This window comes from Primulina tabacum, chromosome 10 (assembly GCF_025594145.1).
Source record: "Primulina tabacum isolate GXHZ01 chromosome 10, ASM2559414v2, whole genome shotgun sequence".
Taxonomy (NCBI): domain Eukaryota; kingdom Viridiplantae; phylum Streptophyta; class Magnoliopsida; order Lamiales; family Gesneriaceae; genus Primulina; species Primulina tabacum.
In genome coordinates this window covers 4,726,189-4,738,218 of record NC_134559.1, presented here as the reverse complement: position 1 = coordinate 4,738,218, position 12,030 = coordinate 4,726,189, and the positions used below count along the sequence as shown (strand labels likewise).

The following is a 12,030-nucleotide window of genomic DNA, read 5'->3' as shown; positions in this document are numbered from 1 at the left end:
TGAGACGGTCTCACATGAGACCCACTCATGGATAAAGATATGCTGTTTCAGGGTATTGTTATAAGAATATGAATAATTTAGGGATTTTAAAATTAAACCGATAATATGTGTGTATATATTTGGAGGAGGATGTTTTATTATAATTTTATTAAAAAAAATGGAAAGTATCAAAGTCATTAAAAAGCTTCAAAAGTAGAAAAGGGCCAAATCTAACAAAACATTATCGGAAAAGAATAAAAACACAAAATGTTGTCGCATCCAAAAGTTTTAAATATCAGAGAGAAATACCTCCTCCATCTAAATTGACAGAGATTATAAACATGACAAAAAGTTGTGTGAGAAAATCTCACGGGTCGTATTTTATTATACAGATCTCTTATTTGGGTCATGCATGAAAAAATATTACTTTTTATGCTAAGAGTATTACTTTTTATTGTGAATATCGACAGGGTTGACCCATCTCACAGATAAAGATTCGTGAGACCGTCTCACAAGAGACCTACTCATTAAACAAAATATAGCAAAATTCATTTAAAAGTTAAACTTAGGGTTCCAAAATAACATGCACAAGTCTATTTGTATACTATCAAACTCGAGCTTATAATAACATCATAAATATTATGTCTCATATGAGACAGTCGCACAAATCTAAATCAACGAGTTACATAACTGTCTCACACAATTGACTCACGAGAAGTCCAGTCTCATAAGAGTTTTTTCACCATAAAAAACCCGTGCATAAGCTCGTTGATTATCTAGCTGACAATTAATTTTATCGTTATTAGATTTCTTATTTAATTATAGATTGAAGAACAATCTACTTTATTTTCTAATCCGATCCTCCCAAAATTAAAACATGTATCGATCGCCACATCTTTTAAAAGGGATATAATATATCAACATTTCTCATATAATTATGTTATATTATTTAAATTAAAACTATATACGTTGTAATTACTAATTAGATAACAAGACTTGAAATATAATGGAAATTATTTAACTCGATCCTCAATCACATCGAATCCCATCTCGGTTGGATCAGTTGCTTGCACTTCGTAGTGTATGCCATCCAATGCTCTTCTCAATCCATCTTTCGACGTTGCATACAATATCTTGGCTCTAATTCTTGAAGCCGTCGGAGCCCTGAAACAATAATTAATCACAATCGGAATAAATCCAAATATTAATAAAATTAAGTTAATGACTTCGAGATCTAATTATAACAAATATATCGAAAAAATTACTAACAAGAATAGTGGTTAGTTAATTATTCATGCTGCTCCAATAATTAACCAATCATGTCAAGTAAATTATAATATATATTTTCTTGGCATATTCTAATCTTATCTTAAATAGTTAACCAATAAAAATGAAATAATGTTTGCTAAGATGGGACGACAGATTGTCCTTTCCCACTTTTTAAAAAGTTAGAGCAACTTGAAAAAAAAAATAATGTTATAAAAAGAGTTGTTTAGGATTATCTCGACGATGGACGTAGTTTTGCGCAACAAAACTAATTGATAGTACAAAAATATAATTATTTGAGATGGTCTAGAATCGACGGAATTAAGAAAATATAAAAAATGACCGTCTCGATTTTTAGAACCATTATGTCGTTGTCTAAAATGACCGTCTCGATTTTTAGAACCATTATGGTCTTGAGAACGTTGCAAAAAAAAAAATGATCCGAAAAAAAGATAGTATTATATCAGTTGCATTAATTCACTGAATAAATAAAGAGTACCAAGCAATGAAGAAGATTTTGCTCTTCCGGCACTTGTCAACGGTGACGAAATCGAAATCGAAGACGGCGTACCGACAGTCGTCGACCGGTAGCGCCGCCTTGAGATCTTCGTATCCTTCGGCAGGTCCGCCGACCTTGTCCACCGTCAGCACCTTAGCCGCCTCATCAATCTTGAACACGATGTATCTGTGGACTTTCTTCCACTTCATCGCCATGAATGATTTCTTGCATTCCTCTGTCACCCACATCCCTGTGGTGGCCTATACACACACACACATATATAAATTGTATATCTAAAAAAACAACATGACCAACGTGTAAGGGGCTATATACACAGAAAGCCCAGATTGAAGTATTTGTTTCAGAGAATTTGTGGACGAAATTTCCGACGACCATTTTGCGTTGGGCTGCATCGATGTGTGTGTGTGAATGTACATATACATACCATTTTGAAAGCCATCGCCATGGGGGATCAAATATTCTTCGTTGAGCTTGATGGTTGAAGTGTGTTGGAGACTCGAGAGAGTGTGCTACTGATATATTATTCTTACATGACTTAATTGGTCCACCACTAAAGTGCAATTTTACAAATCTGACCAAAATGTACATAAGCCCGAGGAGGACCACCAAGGCCACAAAGGGGAGGAAAAAAATGTTTTTTTTAATAAAAAATTTAAGAATTATAACAAATCTCTTACTCGACTCGACTTGCAAAAAAAAATGTGGATCGACGGCCAAGGCTTGATGACAAGATCTGCAACGATGGGCTCATGAGAAAGGGGTAGAAACATTTTATCTTTCCTCCCTTTGAGAACTTTCTTGTCGAGTCAATTCTTAAGATGAAAGTGATTTAACTTTTCTTTTCTCAGTGAATATATCAAAAAATGGATATTTTTTTCTATATTGTGCAATCAATTATTCACTTAATCTTTGAGACAAAGCGTGGAATCTAATAAAATATGAGGGTCAACAAGATCTAAGGTTATGGACTGTAACATGGTAGTAGCCATATGACTTGTATCTATTGTCGTCTATAAACTTGTCATTTTACCTACATAAAAAATATGGAACACCACCAAGTAAACCAAGAATTGCACGAAAGTGCCTCTTTGATGGAATGTGGAACTACAATGGAGGATCATACACCTAAATCCCCTTTAATCCTGTCTTCGAATTGCTCAAAAAGTCTTACCTTATCAGAAGCAAAGTGAAAAACGAAACTTGACCCCAAGAATGTAAGAGGATCATCCCTATACTAATGGTTATCTTTCTATAGAGTTGCAAGCAGGCATGATGCGATGATGAAATCAAGAAGATTTGATAATTCACGTACTCTGTAGAGTATAGTTATATAACCACGTCTATCCATTCAAATGAGCCAGATAGACTGGCACAAGCATACGGATAGAGGTAAATTGAGGAAGAATTAATTTTCCGGTTGGCTCAAGCAATAATTGATTCTCATTTAAGTAATCGAACTCAAGACGAACTCGTGTCATAAATCAAGCTTAGCTCAACCGAACTTGGTGTTAATCTAGAATACAACGAGTAGAGCTCCAATTCGGAAAACTGAGCCGAAGCATAATAATTCATTTTTTGAGTTTTTAGCCAAGCTAGCGCCGGCTCTGGAAAAATTGAACTCGGGTTCAAAACTGATAGTGGATGTGATGGAAATGGTTAGATTAAACCATGTGCAAGAGACGTGCTTTTTTACCTGATCGAAGTGACATCCGCCATTCTTGGTGCATATTATTCCCAGCTTATTTCGGATAAAATTAATGGATTTGGCTTCAAGTTTCATGCAGAATTCCAGAAAAAAAATTGCTATTTTCTGTCACCTCCTTTTACATATCATCTGCAGGCTTAACAAAGAAATCCTTTTACATATAACTGCTATTTAATCATTTAATTGAAACTTCCTCTCTACAAGAATAAAATGTTTTGTCCCTACAAAGTTAACTATATATCAGTTACAGCAAGTACAAAACAAATTTCACTTCAAAAACAAAAAAAATTTACGATCTTCCCAAGACTAGGTGCTAGATTCATCAATACAATCAATCAAACACGATTAACAAAGACGCACTCCAAAATTTTTAAACAAATTAAGTAAGTTAATTTCAATTATTTTTATAGTCTCTTCATTGAAGTTCGGGTATCCTCATCCCACTTGTTCTTGGGTATTTCCCCAGAATCGGTAATAATTACCTTCTTCCTTGGCTTCCCACTGTAGGTTCCCGCCCCTCCTTCGATGGCATACACAGTATCCATGCCTTCAATGACTTTGCCGAAAACAACATGCTCGCCGTCCAACCTGAGAAATTTTTATAGCCATGAAAAGAAATACTGGGGCACTACTCTTTGAACTATTAGACATCCAAAACAAAATCCCTTTTCATATCTTAACCAAGTGCTAGTTTTTAAGATGCCCCTTGGACATATTATCTCAATTTCCCTACAACCATGAGAAGTAAGCCATATGGCTCATTACAATATTACAATGATTAATGCCAAATATATACATTCTAAATATGTCATGATTAGAAAGAGATGGGCAACCATTCCCTCGGGCTATAACTTTGTGTAAATGTGAGTTTCTATATCGACCTTAGCACAAGAGCTCACCAGTATGCCTTGACCGTGGTAATAAAAAACTGCGAACCATTAGAATCAGGTCCTGAATTCACCATGGACACAGTGCCTGCAAAAACCACCACATGAGTGAGCAAGTGAGTGACTGTGCATGGTTGGGTCACGTTGAAAGTGAAAAAAAAAACATTTCTCTTGGCTTACAAGATGCGTTAACTTGCAAGATAGGATTAAAAACTTAAAATTCAACTAGTTGTTTTGTTCATTGCGACAAGCAAGATTAAAAAAACAGTACAACAACTGAAGACCTGCGTGTGAATGCTTCAACTTAAAATTTTCATCACGGAAGGTGCCACCATATATAGATTGATTTCCTCTACCATCTCCAGAGACAACATCTCCACCTTGTATCATGAATCCAGGTATAATACGATGAAATGGCGTTCCTTTATAATGAAGAACTATCCCATTTGCAGCTTTTCCCATCTCCCCTGATCCCAGAAAAAAAAAATCAAGGAAATAAATAGAGAACAGCCTCTAAATTAAAACATTCCACTTCAAGAGTGTTAAAAGGTTGACTTCGACAATCTTCAAATACCTGTACACAAGGCCCTAAAGTTCTCTGCAAATACAATTGCAAGTATAATCAGAAACAGCACATGAGGAACTCAACATTTGACAAAATAGTAAAACTAATATGCCCGAAATAAAGCAATTGAATCAGGCTGAAAATATTACCCACAGTCTTTGGCATGACATGACCATATAAACCAATAATGATTCTACCTGTAGGTCAATAGATGTCAGATGCAAAAATTGAATATAGAAAACAAAAGAGAAGCTTAATGCAGAATATACAGATCAAGTATCATCTTATTTGTCCAGACTCCAAAGTGTTTTCCGGGTGTGATCTAGCTACAGTTCTCATCTTCCTGTTTCTAACGCAAAGAAGAAAAAAAGTTTGAAGAGTCCATGACCAGGAGATATTGACCACTTAGCACAGGCACAAGACTACATTTATGTGTTAAACGACATGTTTCATTTTGTTGATCCCTTTATCTATTTCAATTTATTATTTGATATTTTTTTAATATTGTGTGGGATAATTTGCACAGTTATTTGCATAATTTGTTGCCCGATCTTGTGACTGAAAGGACATAGACTAAGAATTGCTACAAAAATATTAAGGCATACATGAATAGGTAAGTACATTTGTCGCTTGCTGATCCTAGTTTTCTCATTCATATAAAAAAGGGATATTTTGTTATTTAGACCCGGTCTATTTTTAGGTCTTCTTCCTCCCCAAGTGTGTTGAAATACACTAGAAGGTCATTTTTCAAATTGAAAAGTTGACCATGGTTAGATAACCAAAATTCCCCAATAAAATATTATGTACAATTCTTTTTCATTATATTTAGAGTTCACATTCTCAGATTTTTTGGATGAATTAATTAAAAAAAATCACCCTCCCAGTTTATTTTTTTTATCTATCTTAGGGTTTAGGTAAATTTGTAGTGTTTGAACATTAGTCTTTGCGACAATGCATTTTGAATTGGCACCCATTATGTTGCGGATTGGCATATAACACTTGCTCGTCCCATTGCAAATTGTCAATCAGCCACCACTTTTTTTTACCAAAATTTCACCACCCGACACTTTATTTAAGGTTAAGTTTAGATCATCACGTACCGGATTGATATGATGATATTATATAAAGCGACTGGTAGAATATGAAGGCTTTTACCTATTCGCTGCTTATCTATGTCAACATCCAAAAACACTCTGTGAGTGGTTTCATAGATTTCTTCTACCTTATCTTCCTCCTGAAAAATAAAATATATATGCATATGAGACGTTTTTCTAAAAAAGCCAATCACGAGAAAGGAAAATGTAATATGAGTTAGAAAATAAAGGAAGCAAGATGAGAAAGCATCCAAATAAATCTAAGAAAGGTATAAAGGAAAAAACTATTGCCTTCATGACTTTTTGGGATGATTTTGCGTGAAAAAAGGTATTGTTGTACCAGCAAAGAACTATCAAAGTTTTTGAAAATATACATAAAAATATAACTACATAAAGCATGCCTTAAAAATAATAATATTTTAGCCAACCTCACACCCTATATTATAAGGCATGTTAGTTCTTCCTTATAATTAAACTAGAAAAACGTAAACCAGCCTCCAACATGGCTTCAAGGTATCTAAGTACTAAATGAATCCATATGCATGCACTTAGATCTCCTAGATACATATTTGGACAAATATTGCTTAAAAAATAACTGATAGTAATTTAGAAAAATGAATGGAAAACTAGCACGTGCAAATGGAGTACTTAACGATGCCTATAATTACTTCTTTACTCATTGAACATTATATTTTCTGCAAACTTGGGTGCAACCTGGTAGTTATGCCTCCTATTTGTCCAAGGAGTACTACATGAACTCTGATTTGAAATGGGCATCCAATGCTGACTAGAATACGAAAAAAAAAGATTGAACAAGTTGTTCATGTCAAGTTGAACTCTAAAACCAACAGTTGTGCAAATGAAAAATTGCTCAAGTCCATTCGTCATATCAAAATTGCGAGGCATAACCGTAATTCCTAGTCAAGGAAGATAAACCACTTCTAGTGCAAAGAAGTTTCTTATACTTTGACCATAAGTAATCACTATGACACACCTACGGAACTAGACATGAAGCATACACACTAAAGAACACATCTTTCCAAACATGCACAGATATTGCTGAACAATAACATGAACTACTCACTACTAAACTCACTCCACAGTTAAATATTACCACTTGAACGTGCTTTAACCACCCAAAAAATCGAATGTCCATTGATTATACATGGATCACATTTTCTGCTGCAAATATTATCAGCACTCAGCTCTAATACTTTCGTGTATTTCATCAGTTCGATATCAGTTTTTCAAAATTTTGTTCTTTCACATAAAAACAATATCCAAATGACAACAGAAGCCCCTTAACTGCAACAGACTATCGTACTTTCACACTCACTAATCAGTCAAGTACACCAGAAGCAAATCAAAACCCATCAACCGCACCGTCACAAGGACCTTAAATCCCCATCAGATCCAAGTAAGCACACAATTACCAATTCAATCCAACTACCCGATAAAAATACATCTAACTTTTACCGAAACATAAAAACCAAAGAAGGAAAATATACCACTCGAGAGAAGGAAGAAACAAAGAAGATCAGCACAAAAGCCGCCAGGAAGATCAACAGACACCGCGGTTGAAACAGCACTGAGATATCTCGACTCATCTCCCCCTTTTCAAATCACTCATAATTTTCCCACTCCTCGACCAATCATCGATATGATACACAATTCCTGAGGCAGTTAATCTACAATCTTCTCGTTCCAGTGACAGATTTAATGGTGTTTGAGGGGAAATCTAATCAAACGACCCGAAACCATAGACTGTCAGTGGAAGACAGGAAATTTTCAGAGCAATTACTGCGATTTATTTATCAAATCCCACAGTAGCATCTGGTTCCGTTCTTTCCTTTCTTTTTTCACTCTGGATTTTTTATTTGCTTAATCGCTTTGGTCGGCCCAATAAAGGACAACTACTGATCTTGGGCCCAAACAACATGGGCTTTCTTCTTTAATTTCATAGTTGGGCTGAAACACAAGCTAATACAAAGTAGTTATAGGGAAAAACTCTTACCTACTTAAATTAATATTTTACACTTAATTTTTATCAATTTTAATATTCTTTCAACACACAGTTGACATGATATCGAATAATAATGATGTAATATTGAAAAATATCGAAAAAAAACATCTGACTTTGATTAGATCTTCAATGTCAAGTCAGTACTCTAATATAAAATGAGTAAAGTTGGAATAAAATGTAAATTAGTGAAATAATTCCATTAATTGATCAATTTAAAATGCAACATGTATTTAATTTAGTAATATGACAATGACATTTCGCTTCTTTAATAATTGTACAAATAATCAATGTTTTTATAACCGGACACGTGATCAAATCGGTCTACTTTTTTAAAAAATGGCTTATTCAATCGGATCGGTTTAACCGCTGAAACGATTTTTAAGAGTATATCGGACCGGACCAATGCCCAATTTCCAGTCGAACCGATCAGTCCTATCCGATTTCGAAAACACCTGTTAAAAATTTTCAAATGGTAAAGAAAACAAATATTGAAATACTTTTGTACGTTTTAAAATAATTTTTAAATTTATGAACTCTATACTTGCACAAAAACAATTTTGATATAATAGATCTTTCAAATAATGAAAAGATGATCTGTTACCAATATGATACTTTTAGCATTTTGTATCAAACTTACAAAGTAAAACTATATTAATTACTAAAATTAAGTGTAATATTCGTACTACAATGTATGATATGCATTAGTTCTTTGATTACCCATTACTCCATTTATTCAACTAATTCCCATTTATTCTCTCTATATCAAATTGGTCTTTAAGCGTTTAAGTTCCTACAATCAGTTAACAACTTACAAGTAGAAGCAAGCAGAATACTGACAGGCAGAGTTGGCGGGCAGAGGCCGCAACAAGAGCGGATTAATTCCTAACGTCTAACGGAGAAAAAAGATTCAAGGTTCTTGTATAAATTTTCTTAATTTACAAGTTCATCCATCAAAATAGCAAGTTTTAAACTCGGCTATAAATGTCCAATTGTCTATCTGTATATGTTGCACATTTTCTGGTAAATGATATGTTATCATTAGTTGATATCTTGAAGACTAGTGTACAATGTGTCAAGGCAGAAAATAACAAAAGCTATGTCTATGCTTGTAATTTCAGCAAAGGCCTACCACTTTTCTCAGACATAAACCAGCAATGTCACAATTCAAACCAGATTATGCGTGCCTCTCCTTTTCTTTATCGTTTTTATCAAATCTCACTTAGATTTATACAAGCTCCGAAGAAGAAAAACAAGATTTGGATCCATCCCTCGCGACAGATTCTTAAAATAGGCCAAGGAGACAGTATTACACACATTGTACATAATTTAAGGAAAAAAGTAACAATAATAGGCGGAAGGACAAATCTATCAGTTTAGTCCAGTAAGCAGATTTTAGAATTGAAAGATACGATTTACATTTATGTATAAAGGTAAACCTAACATATATTATATTACGCACATTAAGGTGTGAAAACCAATTAAAAAAGGAATTCATTTGCATTTTTTCCGACAAAAGCCAAAACCTTAATCCCTTCGAGATAGCCTTGCTTCGAGTTCAATTATGTCTTTTTGTCATTGGTACACTGCAGACAAAGGATGCCAAAGATAAAAGTCAAGAATATGATAGGTAATGTTGGCAGGCAATAAACCCTAGCTGAATCCCCCGTAGCCAAATCAGCAAGCCATGACCCATCTGTTATGAAGGCCTGGGACCCGGACACGGAATCTGGATCCGGTTCTGACCCAGTAATCCATAGACCGGATCCACTCATGCCCGTTGGATCTGACCCGGATAGGTACCCGTCTCCATTAGTTGTCACTGTTGGTGTTGGATCCTTTGCAGATTTTTGACTGCAACACACAAGTGCAATAATGGGTGAAGCTCATTCATTAGTGGTGTATTAGCATTCAATGTCTTCACCTAGAATTATTTGGTGAATCTGTAAATGATTTCTTCAATGTGACAAAAAATCCCCAAGAATGTAAAGTCGCCAACTTGCTTTCTATCCATTTCTGGTAAAATTATGAACTTTTTCTTTGAAAGCAGTAAAATTAATAAGTTAATGCTAATAATTTAGTTACTCTTTTGACTAAACGAATAAGTTGTCAAAATCATGAAAAACCATCAAGATTCAGGAGTACTGTTTTACCTAGGCACAGAGGGGCAAAACGTGACCGTATAATCGGCGCCGGAGCACGTAAAAGTGCTTGTGGGATCATCGTACGCGTAGCTATATGATCTGGGGCAAGCAGACTTGAACATCTGCGCGTAAACGGACGGCCTGCAGGCGGCGGGTGAGTTAAACGCGCCGCTGCAACAGTACTCCGGGCTCCCGAACGCCTCACACGCACTCTTACACGCACCCCCGCCTTCAACCCGGAGTTCCGATGGGCATACCCGGTTCAGGTCCGTCACACATCCTGTGGAAGCACACATACCCGACCCGCCAGTGGTCTCCACGATCATGGGTAGATTATACCCGTCAACCAGGCTGACATCATAGAAGTCCAAACCGCCGGTGCCGAGGGAAAACTCCGCCAGAGTGACCGGTGGGGCAGCTCCGAAACCGTTGCATTCGAGTTCACCCGACCCGCAATCAGCAGTTCTGCAGGAACCGGGGTCCGACCACGGGAATGCGCATTCCGTTCGGCCCCAAAACCGGCCGGACCAGCCGGCGGGAGCAATGATGGTACGGTAGGAACCTTGTGGAAGCTCGAATCCAGTGGTTTCAAGCTTTGGACTGCCCGCATTTGCTAGTATACCGGGCCATACAGTTTCCTCGCATCTGTTAACAAACGTAAACGTTTCCCCAAATGCACCTGCGTCACATAGGGATTCAAGAACGAAAACCCAGTCAAAAATCAAGAACTAAGCTCCCAATACAGTACGTACGTGTAGAACAACTGTAGCTTCAGAAGGCAAAAAAACATGTTCATGCTTGAAAACGTAAAGAGAACGAATGTCGGGAAAAAATATACTTCACCTCTAGCGAAGAGTAGAAGAGTAACGAGGAAGCTTGAAATGAAGGATGAAGAAGAAGGAGAAGAGGCGGCGGCATCCATGACTGCGACGTTTCCTACTTTCAAGCAAACTTTTGAAGACATAAACATATGATTCTCTAACAGTTGGGCATAGCAATGGAGATGTAGGGAAGATGATAAAAGATAAGAGGGTAGAGAAACAATGGCCTCTTGTGTTCTCGGGAGGGTTGCAGTCCTGGATGGAAGCTGAGGTTTTTGTCGAGACTTCTTGATGAAAACATCTGAAACAGCTATAAAAACTGATAAAAAAGGGAAAGGGGTTTTTTAATTATAAAAAATATTAAATTGTTTTTTTTTAATGCAAGTCCTATTTATCATAAAATTTTATTTTTAAAATACATTATTATAATATTTAAATAAAATAATAATAATAATAAATCATTTAAAAACCTAATATTAATGATTTTTTAAAATGAACATTATTAATGAAATTAAGAAGAACAATAAAAAATTATTATATTACGCTTTAAAAAAACAAACTATTATATTATCAAAATTAAGAATAGACAAAATTTCAATTAAACCAAAAAAAAAAAAATGAATTTTATAACCCACAAAAAAAACTGGTTTAACTCTTTTCACGTACGTCTATATAATTTTACACCCCAAGACCATTTCGAGAGACCAGCGACTGCTTCGGATTCCTCATTCTCGTCTTTTAATATATATATTTTCTGAACAATATATTAATTTTTTTTATGAAATACAAAAATTCAATGTAAAAGAACAAACTGAAAGAATGAATTAATTGCACACTCTTTCTTTTAGCAGTGGATATTTGATTGTTTCTTCAAAAGTCCCTTTATTTTGTAACATCCACAAAAACTTGTGTGAGACGATCTCACGCGTCGTATTTTGTGAGACACATCTATTATTTGGGTCATCCATGAAAAATATTACTTTTTATGCTAAAAATATTTTTTAATTTTGAATATCGGTAGGGTTGACT

The 12,030-nt window shown here is 35.3% G+C and overlaps 3 protein-coding genes across 3 annotated transcripts; all 3 read right to left on the bottom strand.

Moving 5' to 3' along the window:
• Positions 1–873: 873 nt before the first annotated feature.
• LOC142505377 (actin-depolymerizing factor 5-like) lies at positions 874–2,347 on the bottom strand. The gene is made up of 3 exons (XM_075618344.1): positions 2,190–2,347; positions 1,745–2,004; positions 874–1,143 (listed from the first exon to the last, which is right to left on the bottom strand). The coding sequence occupies exons 1-3, from the start codon at positions 2,208–2,210 to the stop codon at positions 993–995; spliced, it is 432 nt and encodes a 143-aa protein (XP_075474459.1). The 5' UTR covers positions 2,211–2,347; the 3' UTR covers positions 874–992.
• Positions 2,348–3,683: 1,336 nt separating this feature from the next.
• On the bottom strand, positions 3,684–7,861 carry LOC142505375 (peptidyl-prolyl cis-trans isomerase CYP21-1-like). Its single transcript, XM_075618341.1, has 7 exons — positions 7,525–7,861; positions 6,078–6,156; positions 5,072–5,119; positions 4,932–4,955; positions 4,642–4,824; positions 4,370–4,445; positions 3,684–4,058 (listed from the first exon to the last, which is right to left on the bottom strand). The coding sequence occupies exons 1-7, from the start codon at positions 7,621–7,623 to the stop codon at positions 3,875–3,877; spliced, it is 693 nt and encodes a 230-aa protein (XP_075474456.1). The 5' UTR covers positions 7,624–7,861; the 3' UTR covers positions 3,684–3,874.
• A 1,646-nt stretch (positions 7,862–9,507) lies between these two features.
• LOC142505376 (thaumatin-like protein 1) lies at positions 9,508–11,323 on the bottom strand. Its single transcript, XM_075618342.1, has 3 exons — positions 11,024–11,323; positions 10,190–10,859; positions 9,508–9,890 (listed from the first exon to the last, which is right to left on the bottom strand). The coding sequence occupies exons 1-3, from the start codon at positions 11,148–11,150 to the stop codon at positions 9,599–9,601; spliced, it is 1,089 nt and encodes a 362-aa protein (XP_075474457.1). The 5' UTR covers positions 11,151–11,323; the 3' UTR covers positions 9,508–9,598.
• Positions 11,324–12,030: the final 707 nt, after the last annotated feature.

What these genes read in the sequence shown, in the direction of transcription:
- LOC142505377 (XM_075618344.1), bottom strand. Translation starts at nt 2,210, where the DNA reads ATGGCGATGGCTTTCAAAATG. An exon ending in TGGCGATGGCTTTCAAAATG is followed by an intron (nt 2,005 to 2,189) that starts GTATGTATATGT and finishes GTGTGTGTATAG; the next exon opens with GCCACCACAGGGATGTGGGT. An exon ending in AAAATCTTCTTCATTGCTTG is followed by an intron (nt 1,144 to 1,744) that starts GTACTCTTTATT and finishes TTATTGTTTCAG; the next exon opens with GGCTCCGACGGCTTCAAGAA.
- LOC142505375 (XM_075618341.1), bottom strand. Translation starts at nt 7,623, where the DNA reads ATGAGTCGAGATATCTCAGTGCTGTTTCAACCGCGGTGTCTGTTGATC. An exon ending in CATAGATAAGCAGCGAATAG is followed by an intron (nt 5,120 to 6,077) that starts GTAAAAGCCTTC and finishes ATTGACCTACAG; the next exon opens with GTAGAATCATTATTGGTTTA. An exon ending in ACCACGGTCAAGGCATACTG is followed by an intron (nt 4,059 to 4,369) that starts GTGAGCTCTTGT and finishes AAAATTTCTCAG; the next exon opens with GTTGGACGGCGAGCATGTTG.
- LOC142505376 (XM_075618342.1), bottom strand. Translation starts at nt 11,150, where the DNA reads ATGTTTATGTCTTCAAAAGTTTGCTTGAAAGTAGGAAACGTCGCAGTC. An exon ending in TCTTCTACTCTTCGCTAGAG is followed by an intron (nt 10,860 to 11,023) that starts GTGAAGTATATT and finishes TATGTGACGCAG; the next exon opens with GTGCATTTGGGGAAACGTTT. An exon ending in TTTTGCCCCTCTGTGCCTAG is followed by an intron (nt 9,891 to 10,189) that starts GTAAAACAGTAC and finishes TGTGTGTTGCAG; the next exon opens with TCAAAAATCTGCAAAGGATC.